Source organism: Wasmannia auropunctata, unplaced genomic scaffold (genome assembly GCF_000956235.1).
Source record: "Wasmannia auropunctata unplaced genomic scaffold, wasmannia.A_1.0 LD335903.1, whole genome shotgun sequence".
In the NCBI taxonomy this organism is placed as follows: domain Eukaryota; kingdom Metazoa; phylum Arthropoda; class Insecta; order Hymenoptera; family Formicidae; genus Wasmannia; species Wasmannia auropunctata.
Window position 1 is genome coordinate 1,674,474 of NW_012026987.1, and position 14,908 is coordinate 1,689,381.

The 14,908-nt window shown below is 40.0% G+C and overlaps 3 protein-coding genes across 3 annotated transcripts; 2 read left to right on the forward strand and 1 right to left on the reverse strand.

Annotated features, from left to right (window-relative positions):
- Positions 1-14: 14 nt before the first annotated feature.
- Positions 15-2,518, forward strand: LOC105455356 (complement component 1 Q subcomponent-binding protein, mitochondrial). Its single transcript, XM_011698621.1, has 5 exons — positions 15-349; positions 1,092-1,242; positions 1,322-1,524; positions 1,613-1,701; positions 2,284-2,518. The coding sequence occupies exons 1-5, from the start codon at positions 139-141 to the stop codon at positions 2,431-2,433; spliced, it is 804 nt and encodes a 267-aa protein (XP_011696923.1). The 5' UTR covers positions 15-138; the 3' UTR covers positions 2,434-2,518.
- A 223-nt stretch (positions 2,519-2,741) lies between these two features.
- LOC105455357 (putative Rab-43-like protein ENSP00000330714) lies at positions 2,742-5,817 on the forward strand. The gene is made up of 5 exons (XM_011698622.1): positions 2,742-3,899; positions 4,230-4,314; positions 4,563-4,661; positions 4,778-4,935; positions 5,062-5,817. The coding sequence occupies exons 1-5, from the start codon at positions 3,684-3,686 to the stop codon at positions 5,167-5,169; spliced, it is 666 nt and encodes a 221-aa protein (XP_011696924.1). The 5' UTR covers positions 2,742-3,683; the 3' UTR covers positions 5,170-5,817.
- Positions 5,818-8,037: 2,220 nt separating this feature from the next.
- Positions 8,038-9,823, reverse strand: LOC105455358 (hydroxymethylglutaryl-CoA synthase 1). Its single transcript, XM_011698624.1, has 2 exons — positions 9,583-9,823; positions 8,038-9,505 (listed from the first exon to the last, which is right to left on the reverse strand). The coding sequence occupies exon 2, from the start codon at positions 9,403-9,405 to the stop codon at positions 8,038-8,040; it is 1,368 nt and encodes a 455-aa protein (XP_011696926.1). The 5' UTR covers positions 9,406-9,505; positions 9,583-9,823.
- Between the last annotated feature and the right edge of the window lie 5,085 nt (positions 9,824-14,908).

The following is a 14,908-nucleotide window of genomic DNA, read 5'->3' on the forward strand; positions in this document are numbered from 1 at the left end:
GAGCTGCGGCACGGCAGAGGGCACACCGTGTGACGCAACCATTTTTCCTCGTGTCGTGCCGGAGTCGGGTCGAGTTCTCAGCGTATCCCGCTCTCTCGTCCACGTTCAACCACGTTGCCCGTCGACGCTCTAGCCAGCATGAACGGTATCGTGAGGAGCGCGTTACGCGCCACGACGCTCCGCGGCGTGCTGTCGTCCTCGTGCGGCGGCAACAGCGGCGGCCAATCCGCCAGGGCCCTGTGGAGTGTGTGCGGTCGCCGACAGGCCGCCGAGATCGCGCCTCTCGTCTCCACGCCCGAGTTGCATGATTTCCGCGCCCGAAGATTCTACAGCAAATCGCATACGAAAGGTATTGTTGACCCGTTCGACGAGGGTGTCGAACGGATCGTGCGTCAATCGCACTTGTAGCCGGAACCGCGTTGCGCATGTGAGTCGTCCATATTCGCGGATGGAAATTTTCCCACTCGCAAACGAAAACGTTTTTGGATCCTAATTGTGACTCGAAATGTTCTATTTCCTCTCGTCTTAAAGATCTTCGGTTAAAGATCGAATTTCTAATTTTTTTTTAGAATTAAATTTGACGATGTAGGCTGTAATATTTGAAGAGTTTCAATCAGGGCTCAGATACAATAAAAGTAATAAGGACGAGGGGATTGAATATTAGGCAAATATCAGAGGCAGACAATGAGATCTTTTGTCTAATTATGTTCAATTGCTTGTTCCTTATTTTTCTTATTGTGTCTAACAATGAGTTTCAATAAATTCTTTAATTTAAATATTACATCAGCCTATAATTGTCCTTGTATATTCTTTGTATAGTTGAACCTATTGCACTTTTTGCCTCTTTTTTTCTAATGTCTCTATTTTAGCTGCATAGAATATGCAGCTACAAAGAATCGCTCTGAAGTCTTAAATTTGTAAATGTCGATTAATTCTGTGGACGCATATACATACTTTTAGAATCCATTTTAATTTCTTTGTGCGCTGTGCAATTACATCTTTCTTAAGTACAGTGATCTAAAGCTATGCCAATACATCTACTACAATAAAGATTATATACATGTAATTTTTATTATATTTTTTTTTGTCAGCGGAAAAAGAATTAGGGGAGTTCCTGGCCGAGGAGATAGTAGCGGAAAAGAAGACAATGAAAACAAACATGATACCAACAAAATTAGACGGCTTCTCAGTGTCCCTCAATGGTGCCGAAGTCAATCTTGAAAAGAAAGATGACACTGATACGTGAGAAAATTTTACCATATTGATACTTTAAAGCGTTGATTCGTATACAGTATATCTTACCTACGATATTTTTTTCCAGCATTCATATTTCATTCAATGTGAACCATACAGTGGATGCAGAATCTGAAGCAGAAATGAATCCTAATAGCGACAATGTGGAAATTGGCGAAATGAAGAGCAAGCCGAATTTTACAGTAGACATAGTGAGGGGCAATCAGACTCTAGGCTTTACGTGTTCCTTTAACGATGAAGCTGGTGCATCGGGCGCCGATGATAATTATAGTACGTACATTTGTAGTCTGTTACATTGCCCGTTCAAATTTGCCTTTCAAATTTTAATATTAATATCAATAAAACTTTCTTTTTACAGATGATATATTCGGTATCGATGAAATCACGCTGTACGAAGGAGAACACAGTACTAAGGTGTACTCCGCGGCTGGCGAAATCCTCGACGGAGTAAGTATGATTTTCGAGGAAATAATTCTATTCTACCTCTATTTCTTTTACAATATGATAATTATTTAATATAGCAGAAAATAGTATAACTGATAAATACAGTATATAATTGATAAATACAGTAATTATTTTTATATAGTATAATAGAATTAAAAATCTAAGAGTCGATATTTTGAATTTAAATTTAACTCCGCTTTTTTTAGAATATTGCTTTGACATAACTTCAAACACTTAAATCAAAAATTAAAGAGTCAAAATACATCCCAATTTTATGTAAAGATTTGACGCATAAAGATCATCTCCAAAGTGTTGAGTTCAAAGTGGCTACATCATGGCTGCTTTGATTATTAATCTTTGGGAAATCATAAACATTCTTATGAAACTAACTCATGGTCTTATACCATGTGTACGTTGTAATAAGAGTGTAACATGTATTTTATTCCTCAATTATATACTTAATTGTCTCTATAAATTTTAATATTTCTATAATCAGTTACAGAGATAAGACAATCCCACATAAATTAGATTAAGCTTCATTTATATTAGATGAAAGTATTAAATAAAATACTATTTATTTTGCAGTATCTCTATGATCTATTGATGAACTACCTCGAGGAGAAGGGCGTTTCGAACGAATTTGCGGAGAAACTAATCGAGATGAGCACGAGCTACGAGCATACGGCTTACATCAGCCTATTGGAGGGCTTGTTGAAGTTCACATCTAGAAAATAATTCTAGGAATTAAGATTAACATTACCTGCGATTTATGATACTGTAGTTCATAAGAATTGTTAATAAAACGACATCCTGATACTAATTTTTATTGATTAATTTCAAAGATATTCAAACAAAATGGAATTACATTACAATCAACGATAATTTCATTTTTATCATGTGAAGAGGAAATATAACTTCCTGTTGAATAAACTGTTAAATTACAATTAGAATTTTTGTCTCCCAAACATTTTAGAAGACTAGTCACTAAGACGGCTTCCTTATTTTTTATATTTCCTTTTTCATTCCTACTTATTTTAATTGTGCCGTGCAGAATAACAATATTGTTACATACGTCACTCTTTAAACGTACAGTGTATAAATACGTTATATAGAATGTTTTATTTGATATACGAATATTACAATGTTATATTTGATTTGTGATGTAACGCAGGTCTTTCCCGTAAAAAGTATCAGAGGCAGAATGTTTTTTCTTGATGTGTTCTTTACAAGACAGCCATGTAGTAGAATATAACTATATTATAACTCATTTTGTTATGCGTATTATAAATTTATGATTGTCTAGCGATTAATTGTAACGAATGAGTTATAGTATAAATTAACTTGTATTACTTTTTTTAATTTTGCATATAATGTAAAAAAAGAAAGAAAGAAATAAAATATGTGAAATGGCAATTATACTTGAAATTTTTTTTATATCGCGCAGCTATTATCCTATTACAATTTCCTGATTCTTTTATTCATTTTAGCTTTGAGAGTCTCATTAATGTGTAATGTGTATTATATGTTTCAATGCAAAAATTTTATTCAATTTAAAATAGTTACGAAATAATAATACGCATTATTTCTTATTTATAATTTTTTTTTTCATTCCATTTCTTATACATTCATTCACTTGCTCGCATAATTGCTTCAAGTGAGATACGCTGAAACAATGAGAAAAAAAGATTTATTCGTATCATATACAGATAAACGCGAATCGCGCGTAGGAGAGGAAAACCGAAATGAGAAGCAGGATGACAGAAAGGAAGGGGAAGAGGGGGATCCAGCGGTCCCGCGATTCGCCGCTGGCTGATACGGATCGCAGCGGGTAAGATGGACCAAAATGGACGCAACTGGATGAAGGGAGACTTGGGAAGAGACTCGTGGCTCGCCGTGGACACTGGGCACACGGCGATGGCGTAGATATAGTTATCCGCAAAGTGACAAAGTCCTCGCCCGCGCGTGAGCGCCCCTCGGTCGCGAGAATGTCGTGCCGCGACCCCGACAACCTGATGATGAGCACGAGCGACGACGAGAGCTTCGACTACCTGTTCAAGATCGTGCTGATCGGCGACTGCGGCACGGGCAAGACCTGCGTGGTGCAGCGCTTCAGGTCCGGCACGTTCGTCGAGCGCCACGGCAACACCATCGGCGTCGACTTCACCATGAAGACCGTCCTCATCGACGGCAAGAGGGTCAAGGTGCGCCGCGCCTCCGGAGTTAACGTTCGCGTCAGGCGCTTAACAGGCCTTAACCTCTGCTCCGTTTTGCTCTAGCTGTAGCTCCGCGTTTACAGTGAAACGAATTAACAACTGCTGTTTACCGCAATTCCGCTGCTCCGTCTGTAAATTCATAGTTCAATTTGAAGATCGACCTTTCTCCTGACAAAGAAGCTCATTTTTGCCATTATAATCTTAATTTACAATTTTCTACATTAAATATCTTTGAAGCTATAAATTCTTGAAACGAATATCCGGCAAACTTAAAATCATATGTAATGATTACTGAAGCTGTTATTCTGTTATTGACAGCTACAAATATGGGATACCGCGGGACAGGAGAGATTTCGGACGATAACTCAGAGTTATTACAGATCTGCAAATGGGGTGATCGTAGGTACGTAGCGTACTAGGTCCTTATACATTCTACATCATTTTTTTATTAACACGTATTATATTATTAATTTAAATAATTTTTTTTAATTATTAAATTATTTTTATAATTTAAAAGTTAATGAAAAATATTTTCCCGTCATTTTTCCGGGGACAGAATTGTATCTTTTGTTCTCTTTGTTATCTATACTTTTTGTTATCTGAAAAATTACATACGACGTCGTTCTAATAAGTGACACACGATTTTTTTAGTTTACGATATTACGAAGCGATCGACGTTCTTAAGTTTACAACGTTGGGTGGAAGAGGTCCGGAGGTACTCGTCGTCGCACGTGTTACTAGTATTAGTTGGTACGATCATTCTCTACATACACATATAAACATTATAATAATTATCATGCCGCAATGAGAGACGTTACATTGTGCAATAATTCTTACTCAGTTTCCGTGCGTTTCTCGCTTTGCAGGTAATAAATGCGACCTGGAGGATCTACGAGAGGTGAAGAAAGCCGAGGCCGAAGCCTTATGCCAATATCTGCCTGAAGTTTTGCACGTGGTGGAGACCTCAGCCAAAGATAACACAAATATAGACTCCATCTTTTTCTTTCTGGCATCGGAACTTAAGGTAAACGAGGTCTTTCATTCATTCATTCGCGCGAAAGAATTACTTACGTAATTTTTAAAAGATTGAGACTGCTATTTGTTTGTAGAATTACTTACGTAATTAAAAAAAATCGCACTGTGTTTTTAGAGACGACACGATAATCGCCAGATTAGCGCGAGCGAGGACGAGATAGTGAAGCTCGGCGTCGGTCGAGATCTGTCTTCTTGTTCAGGCTGCTCGCATAAAATATTTTAAATCGTTTGATATATTTTTTTTCGGGGCACTACTTCCGAACGACCGAATCTGAAACGAGTGCCTAGTGATAAGATAAGAGGCAGTCGACGAATGTGACATCGCGTGATTTCCCTTCCGCATCTGGAAGTTTCAATCTCACGGTTTTTAAAATGATAATTGAGAAAGATAGAAATTGTTATTACGATTTATCGCGAAGGATTTATCTAAAATATCGTGTAAATCTTATCACGTTTTTACACAAATTTCACTGCCCCTCTGTCTTATTGTAGCGCGCGATACAAAGTAGAATACACGCGCGCTCAGTGCGATTCTATCGGTACAGCAGAATGATATTCAGGTGCCAAGTTCAAGATATTATCTCTCTATTCGCGACGGGATGGAGTAGCATCCACTGTTCGTATCTCGAGAGAAACGCGAATCTCACGATAAAGATCTACTATTTAAGATAAGATGGCTCATTTCACTGCTCCGAAAATTTCTGCTGTTCCGGGAAGAGCGCATATGTTATATTTTTCTATGCGATTTTAACAGAAACGTACAAATACATATACACACTTACGCATGCATACACACGTATATCGATACTGCGGCGACCTGAGGAGTGTTCTAGTGCCTTAAAACGTCACACGCTAAACGCACAGACATTCGCGAAGTGTAATCGAGAAGTTTACAGGGGGATTTTAATTTTGCGAGTGGTAACTTAATATGTTTTCTTTTTTATTTATTTTATTTATTTGCACGTACGAACATTGTTACGGCGAACGTGAGGTCAGACCTCTCGATCGCCGAGCACCCATCTGGAAGCTGTAAATATTAATACTACAGTCGCATTCCCGGTGTGCGTTTTGCGCTAAGAGCGATTATTCGATTCTCGGTCTTCGTTCAATTTAAAAGACCTAATTCGGATGGTGTCGCGTTTAGCGCTGAAAGCGCAATGGGAGTAGGCAGATATTTAGAGTGCGTTTCGTTCGAGTGTTATTTACGAACAATATTGTTATTTGCGAACAAACTGCAGGTATAACGAATCTCTATTATTGCTTATATACATATATATAAATTGTTGTAATATATTTTTTTTTATACTTATGTTGCACGTAAGCGCGTATTATTCTCGAAATACTCGTTGCGAGAGGAATTATATTTTTGATAAGAGCATCGATACGTAAAAGCCTAGCGTGTACATCCAATTAAAGTGTTCTCGCTAATCAAGATCTTTGCTAATCTATAATTGCTTATCTCGGTGCGTCTTTCGACAAAAAAAATATTTTGTCACACATGAGTATACATACAGGCTACCGTATGTAACGTATAACATATCGTTGTTGATTAATAAATGTAACTAGATATGAAACTGTCGGAAACTGAATATGTGCAGAAAGGGATATTGTGCGAAATATCAAATTTACATTAGACAAATAATACAATTGTGCGCCGAAATAATATGCAATAATACTGTCTCACGAGATTGATCAAATGTTTCAAAATTATGTCTAAGTATTTGCAAGATTATTATTAAAACAAATTTTACTTGTGTGTTTTATCGAAAATATATATACGTGTTATAAAAATTGGCACTTTGTTTATTTTGTTTCCCTGTCGTTATATAATTATAAAATACTTTTCGAAACATTTGATTAAACTAGTGAGTAATTGTACCATACGAAGTAATTGAAAAATATTTATTGTATACTAAATGTGTATGTAGAGAGTTGAAAAATATATTTTTCTTTAAAATACATGATGTGTAGCATAACAGTTTTATTACTTAACGAGTTTGCGTTTGAGATACCGACTGATAAGAAATCGTTTTTCCTATTACATACAAATCTTCAGACGCACAAAAAATTAATCGTTTCAGCTTTACATAAATATAGATCCGAAGATGATTTATCCTATGCTATGATTAATAATACGATAAACTGCACGTTGAAAAAAATATTTATCACAAAGATAAAAAGCTAATCGTCTTTTCACGCGAAAGTTGTTTGTGACGAGACAGTCGATTTAATTATATAAATATTCATTCATATGTCAGTATCATTGTTCGATTTATGCGAAATTGTACGAATAATTACACAATTATTTATTGTTTATTTCAATGCGAATGAACATGCTGCATATGATTAGCATACACGTGTGTAATTAACGTTAAAAAAAATCGTAAAATGTCAGCTGTTAATATTCATTTATTGCATTAAATTTATTAAAATAATATTGCATATTTAACAGATGTATTAAATAAAATGACGCGAGGTAGAAAAGACAATTCTGGTTGATAATATAATTCAAATATATTACAGACGTCTAAAACTGACCATAAGTTCGCAAAGATTAATTTGGAACTCTTAAATTAGTATCTGTTGCTTGTACGTCAACTTATACTCATTGCATATAAAATTAGATTTAGATGAATAATATTGGCATCAATTAGATGAATAATATTGGCATAAATGTATATAAAAATTTTCCGAACTTAATTCCTGTTGTATAAAAACAGTCTTACATACTTAAGGCACTTTTAATGTTATTTTTACATCGATTATGTAATCGTCATATTTAAATTTATGTAAATGTATCAACAAGCTATTAAAATTCTGACGAATTAGTATATTTGAAAGCATTTGTAATTGACGATGTAAGGAAAACACGGCGTTGCAAAATAGTTATATTTTATTTTGTAAATCAACGAAGAAGCTCTAGTTTCAGCGCAAATAGTTTCTATCAAAATATATTCTGTTAAAATCACACAAGTGCCTGAGATTCTTACTTATGCCTTGCTACGTGATATATATATATATATATATATATTAATATATCTCTATAGAATAAAATTAGCTATAACAATCCTAAACCTTGAAATCTAATATCTCATACTCTTTTATAAGTCCTCCTATACTTTTCGTCCACCTGCGTTAAGTAATAAGTGCCCGGGAACATGTCGTCTATACTACTCTGCGGAGTGAATGGCACAACGTGGCAATTTTGTTCCCTCAACGCCAGCACCTTGGTGTACTCCTCCGGGGAAGCGCAGTGACGGCCCTCCAATTGCGACTTGACGTAGGAAAGGGCGTTGATGATTTTCGACAGGCCGGAACCCTCTCGCGTGTCCCTCGCTACCGTCAACGAGTACAGGCTCGAGCACATGCCCGAGCCGTAGGAAAATATGCCGATCTTGATGCCTGCCAATTCACTTATCGGCTTCGATATGAGCAACGACACTAGACCGGAGTACACCGACGGCGTGTACATGTTCCCAACTTGATTCGCTATGAGCAAACTCGGCTGAGTTTTCTGCTGGAAGTCCGCCTTGCTCAGCTGCATGAACGCCTTCTCGATTTCCTGATTGAAGTAAGTGTCCTCGAGCTTGGCGGCGTGGAATTTCATCGCGTCTCTATAACTGTCAGGGATCTGACCCTCCGGCGTGTTCAGGAAGTCGATGAAGGCCAGCCTGGCGAACGATTTCTGCACGAGTTTGCAGTACGGCGAGTGGAAGAGCATCGCGTCGAAGTTGGTCAACGTCACGGGGCTGTCGCCGGGGCTCTTCCTCTTGACTTTGTCGCGGTACAGCTGGTAACAGCTGTCCAGGGCGCTGAGGTAGCACTGAATGGACAGCTTGCCGTCCACGACGGGATACTCGGAGGGCAGGTTCGGCTTGTAAAAGTCGTAGGCGTGCCTCATGCAGGACGCACGGAGGCCGCGGTCGAACACGAGGGGCGCGTCTGGGCCTACCAGGATGGCTATCGCGCCCGCGCCACCCGTGGGCCTGGCGCTGCCCGTGGCGTACACGGCGTTGTCAGCCGCGACCACCAGGGCGAATCTACCGTCCCAGGCGCTGCTCTCCACCCACGCGACGGCGTTGAAGAGCGCGGCGGTGCCGCCGTAGCAGGCGTTGGTGGTGTCGATACCCTCGATGTCGGTGCAGCCGTGCGGCTCGAACAGCTGCATCAGCACGGTTTTCACCGACTTGCTCTTGTCGAGGATGGTCTCGGTGCCCACCTCCAATCGGCCGATCTCCTGCGGCTTGACGCTGTAGCGCTCCAGCAGCCGGTGCGTAACGGTCAGGCACAACGAGTTGATGTCCTCGCGATCGTTGCAGAAGCCCATACGCGACTGGCCCAGGCCGACCGTGTACTTGCCCGCCGACACGCCGTCGAATACCTCCAGCTTCGTCTGCTCCACGTACTGCGCCGGGAAGTAGACCTCCAGGGCGAGGATGCCGACGTCCTTTGGCCACATCTTGTCAAGTCGTGCGGCAAGTGCTTTGAAAACGATGATCCTCTTTCTCTCCTCTTTCCCCGCGAGGTTCACGTAATCACCCTGGCGACAGTCGAAGTGCCTGTCAATTGATGCTGATTAATTACTGTGCTATTTTCTCGCGTGATGACATGAATATTTTGATCCTACTGAACTCACCACAACACACAGGCAATCGAACCGTAACCGCACGCGAACGTGCTTCCGCGATGTTCCCTGGAGTATCGTGCTCACGTAGCGCCTTCCGCGTAGCCTTCGACGAAAATGATGATGATGACGATGATGACGATGATGACAAGTCGTTTGATACGGGCCGTGGCGACACACACGTATACGCACACCCGCTCCTCGCCGAATTCAGGTTAGAAGTGAAACTCCGCTCGCGGCTCGGTGAAAATCCCGGTCGTCGCGTCGCTTTCGATTGCGTGCTTCGAAGCCCGCGCGACGGCACCTCCGTTCCCGTTAAGTCGGCCAGTCAGCGGCTCGCGCTCGTCTGCTCCACACGTGGTACTCGCGGCGTCGACGAGGGGAGTTCACGCACGGTCGGGCTCTCGCGAGCGAATGCGCACGCGGCGCGCAATCGTGCCATTTCTCTAGGCCGCCGCGACGCGGTGGGGGACGGGAGTGACGGGACAAAGGTCCTCCGCGCCTGGTCCGCCGACCGCCGCTGGCGGAGCTCGCGAATTTCGCGGAGAGACCTCGGATTCTTGCATGACGATTTATCGGGCTGTTTACCGAGAAGACAATACTCTCGGGGAATTTGCGCGATCGATAATAAACGCCGAGCTCGCATTCCGAGTACCCGCGAGCTAGACGGGCCGATTAGACTGGATCAGCGGGTCACGGGGTCGCGAATGAATAATAGCTGGAGCGCCGCGCCGGCTTGCTCAACACCCCGTCGAGAAGAATGATGCTTTGGATGACACGACAGCGTTGCTTGAGATTCTTATCGACCGTTTGCTTATCTTTCTCCCGGTGACGCGATCCTCGGGAGGGGTTCATCGTGATCGCAATGAGAGTATAGAGAGACGTAAAAAGTCTCGTTACACGCGCGAGAGAACGGCCGTGAACATCGCCCCCGGCGACGCAAGAGCCACGCGTCTTTAGTGATGTAATCGAAAAAAAAAAAAACATGCATTTTCGATTTCAGTATATATAGAATTCATCGACGGACTTTTTTTTATTTTTATTTCTTCGATAAAATTTTTTCTCGTAATAAACAGGGAGAAAAAAGTACATGCAGAAAAGAAATAACTAATTTTGCATTACTACCTTTGCTTCTGGCATACGTATTCCGATAGATCTGGCGAGATAACGGCCGTTTATGTCATAAGCGCAAAGATTAAAAACCAAATATAAGTACTACTCATCAGTAGTAATTACTTCAGTTATCGATGCGTCAAACTATAATATAATACATTTGTTACTTTTCTTCTGTTTTTTTTAATTTTTTAACTTAACGGTCCCAAGTTTCTGTATTTCTCGAATTTATTTCTTGCCGTCAGACCTTCTTTTTTGGCGTCGACTTTCTCTCTCGGACGTATATCTGTTTATATCTGATTACACGTGGCTATCGAGTTTTAAGGAAATTATATAGCGCGACTACGAGAAAACTATTAGATCGTTATATTTGTTGAATTGCGCGTAATCATAAAACAGACAGAATGCTGACAGGACATTCGTATATGTGAATGCATGAATGAATGAATGTATAATAAATGTGCGAGCAAATGCATTGCATGTTTGAATGCAGAATGGTCATCTTATCGCGATACGCAAATCAAACGACAATACACGTTCGTGAATTTATTGTAAACCCGTCGAAAACACAAAAAGCTGCCTCTTCGTCTTTAGTAGAATTTGGTAAACACAGAATTGTACATGTATGGTAGATATCGGAAAAATATTTATTGTTATGAGAGATAAAAGCCAGTTATAGCTTCGTTAGAAATGTTCAAAAATTTATTTTTATTCGACGGCTGAAATAATTCTCCATAATTCCATAAGAAATCGACAATATAACGCTCAACAATAGACTTTGAAATTAGGATGTTCGTCTAACCCCGATTGTATGTGCGACATCAGAATTCCGACCTTTTTTCTATTTTTTTTTTTTCATATATATTTATCATAGAGTGTCACACGTGTCATGCATTCACACATACGAATGTCCTGTCAGCATTCTGTCTGTTTTATGATTACGCGCAATTCAACAAATATAACGATCTAACAGTTTTCTCGTAGTCGCGCTATATAATTTCTTTAAAACTCGATAGTCACGTAATCAGATATAAACAGATATACGTTCGAAAAAGTCGACGCCAAAAAAACAGGTCCGATCATATATATTTTTTGAAAGACATCGGTTGTCCTTCAGATCCTTCACGGAGATCGAGAATCAAGAATCAGCGCGAATGAATATATAATATATGAACTGAAAGATAAATAAACTTTTTATTTTATTTTATCAAGCGAATTAAGAAGGTGGCTTCGGATTTCGCGCGTAATCAATTATTTATAGGGTATCGATCAAAATATTCACCTTGAAGAAAATTTCGTATGCCAAGTTTTATTTCAAAAGACTCAACCAATTTGACGCGTTCGATTACGCGCGAGGCCCGAAATTCTCTCTTTAGACCCTTTATTATTTATTAATTTTAATTCTCTATTATTTTGATGAAAATTGCAAAATATATCGCTTAAAATATAATTTCTAATAACGTAATCCATCCTCCCATTCTCTTATTTATGAGGAAACAATAAAAAATAAATCTGCATTACAACAAAATAGATGCTTAATTGCTTAATAATGATGAGATGAATACGATTAAAAGTTTATCGAAGTTTTATTGAAATCGCTCTAATTACGTCGATGCAGTAATAATTTAAATTTTCAAATAAGTGACAACTCTCTCGGAGTTCATCGTTTACGTCAAAATACTTATTCATCGTGTTCGCATCCGTTCGCGGATGCTAATCGCGGGAAGGTAGCAACCCTTAAAAATATCCGTTCGTCTCTTCGGATTCGTGATTTTCGCGGCGCGCTACTCGCTCGCGAGAGTTCGTTTATTCGTTCTCGTGTCTCCCGAGTTCGCATAAAACACACGCACGAGGCCGGACGTTAAAGAAACGGCGGCGTAAAAACGGAGCTAATCACGAAAGCAAAGAATTTCGCCTGTCATGAGGTGTAACACGCACGTGTGCGCGCGTGTGCGTATACATGAATCACACACGTGCACAAAAAGATATTTAATATACCCAGGTGTTCTCCATATTTTCCGTTACACACCGCCGTTCCTCTTGGCGTGCGGTTTCCACTAGCTGGAGGCCGGCGTTGAGAAATAGTAAAAGCAGGCCGGAAGAAGGAATTCCTAGAATGCAAAGCCTTCTCCGACGATGCCGGGATCAGCTCGTAGGTCTCGGCTTCCCCCCTCGACTCATGCTGTCAATGAAAATATCCCAGGCACAATCCATCTTATCCTGCTGAGAGAAAGTCCAACGAGGATACGATAAATATTAACATATTTATCGCGTCCTCGCGCAGCTATTCGAAATGTTTACTGAGGATGTTAGCATTATTTTAGAAAAACTTATAATACAAAAACGATAAACTATAATAAATATCGAAACGAAATTATTAAAAGTTTATATCTCTTCGTATTTTCTCGCTCGATCGAAAGCTAATTGATAGTCAATCTTACTTTAATATTCGGTAATCACATCGTTGAAATAAGTTAGAACATTATTACAAATGTTATTACTATCCATACTATTTTTTAATAAAAAATTATAACACAGAAAATTACTGAATGTGTCTTCGTTTTTTCTTGAATTTCGTTAATCGATAAATAGTCAATTTTATTTAATGTCCACTGACTATACAGCATTGCTACTGTAACTAAAATATTTGAATTCGATGTTCTTGTGGAAAATTGAATTTTCCACAAGAACATCGAATATGACAGAAGTTAGACTTTGTACGTAAAATATTCATTTTACGTACAAAGTCTAACTTCTGCCATATAAAAATAACGTCATATAAAAATATTCATTTTACGTACAAAGTCTAACTTCTGTCATATTCGATGTTAGATAAAGAAATAATTTGAGTTCAAGTTAATTGGACTTTGTTAGCGATAACAGACGCGTTCGACAATTACTATATACCTGTGTGTGTTGCTGACGGAAAATTCCTATCTTTTCACTGACTCATCCTCCTGTCCGCTGACTAATTCGAGGTCGACTGTCCCGAAAATCCTTCCATAAGAATAAATCGATCGAGTAGGCTGCCGTGCTGTACTGTGTGCGGGATCAGTGGGAAGACTCGCGGGAATGCGACAATGACGGACGATCACCCCGGCTGTTTTTTTATATAGTTTTATATATAATTTACTTGGATACATACTCTAAAGTGTTCGTCGCGATACAATAGTGAGTCGTTATTACAACTGGTCTACGATTAGCGGCGGCAGCTTTCGTTTTCGTCTGGCACGGCACAAAATATATAATTTGTTTCGTCTATCTATCCCCCTTCGCCACCCTCTGCCCCACCCACGCCACTCTCTTTTTCCCATCCCATCCCGTGTTCCGGAACGAACGCAATCGCGATGATCCTACGAGTAACCATTTAAAACCGTATTACAAGCATCGTCCATAGAAATACACATAGTCTATCGATAATAACCCAGCTGGCCTCCCGCGGCCTTAAGCGAGGTCCTCTCCTCTTCCCTCCCCGCCCCGTCCGGCTCGACGTCATCCTCGGCGCGGTTGCAAAAAAGAAGCGCTATCAGGCGGCAATTTGTGCGACAATTAAGTACAATCGACTGCCGGTCCTCGCGAAGACCTGCGACGCGACGACAGGGCCTTCCAGGAGAAACCGTCTTTCGGAGAACACGCCGTTAAGTAGAAAGTGTCAAAACTGACACCGATTTGGAAGTGTTACGTGTATTTAATTACAAACGAGTTTTAACTCTCATTAAGATTTTATGGAATTGAAAATTAATTGCGGTAATTAATTGACGCGGATATTTAATTGCGCTATTGTCGTTACATGATCCGACGAGGTTCTCTTCAAGAATTTAGTAATTGTAAATTCCGACTTTCTCTAGAAACTTTTCAAATTAGACTTGTAGATAAGTTTCTCTTATCACAATCATTTAGATAGCGTACGGCCATTAAGTTTAACCTGAAACACCCTGCGTATCTGCGTAGAACTTTGATCCTTTACGCTTTCCGCTTTATCTGCGACTTGGCGATACAAAATATTTGAAAGCGTGAGAATCTAATCTCTCTCTCTCTCTCTCTCTATTTCACTCGTTCTTCGATTCTTGCATGTCTTCGCAGCCTCAAGTCTTCCAGTTTGATTATAGATTCTCGCTCAGAACGTTCAGACGGACCGGTTGCTCACGAAGAGTTGCTCGCTTTCTCGAATTCAAATCTCAAAAGTACACCGATTCTCAGAAACCGCCTCGGATCCTGACAAAGC

Excerpts from the sequence above, each read along its gene's own strand:
- LOC105455357 (XM_011698622.1), top strand. The coding sequence starts at position 3,684 with ATGTCGTGCCGCGACCCCGACAACCTGATGATGAGCACGAGCGACGAC. Across the intron at positions 3,900-4,229 it reads TCGACGGCAAGAGGGTCAAG|CTACAAATATGGGATACCGC; the intron begins GTGCGCCGCGCC and ends TGTTATTGACAG. Across the intron at positions 4,315-4,562 it reads TGCAAATGGGGTGATCGTAG|TTTACGATATTACGAAGCGA; the intron begins GTACGTAGCGTA and ends CGATTTTTTTAG.
- LOC105455358 (XM_011698624.1), bottom strand. The coding sequence starts at position 9,405 with ATGTGGCCAAAGGACGTCGGCATCCTCGCCCTGGAGGTCTACTTCCCG.
- LOC105455356 (XM_011698621.1), top strand. The coding sequence starts at position 139 with ATGAACGGTATCGTGAGGAGCGCGTTACGCGCCACGACGCTCCGCGGC. Across the intron at positions 350-1,091 it reads CAGCAAATCGCATACGAAAG|CGGAAAAAGAATTAGGGGAG; the intron begins GTATTGTTGACC and ends TTTTTTTGTCAG. Across the intron at positions 1,243-1,321 it reads AAGAAAGATGACACTGATAC|CATTCATATTTCATTCAATG; the intron begins GTGAGAAAATTT and ends ATTTTTTTCCAG.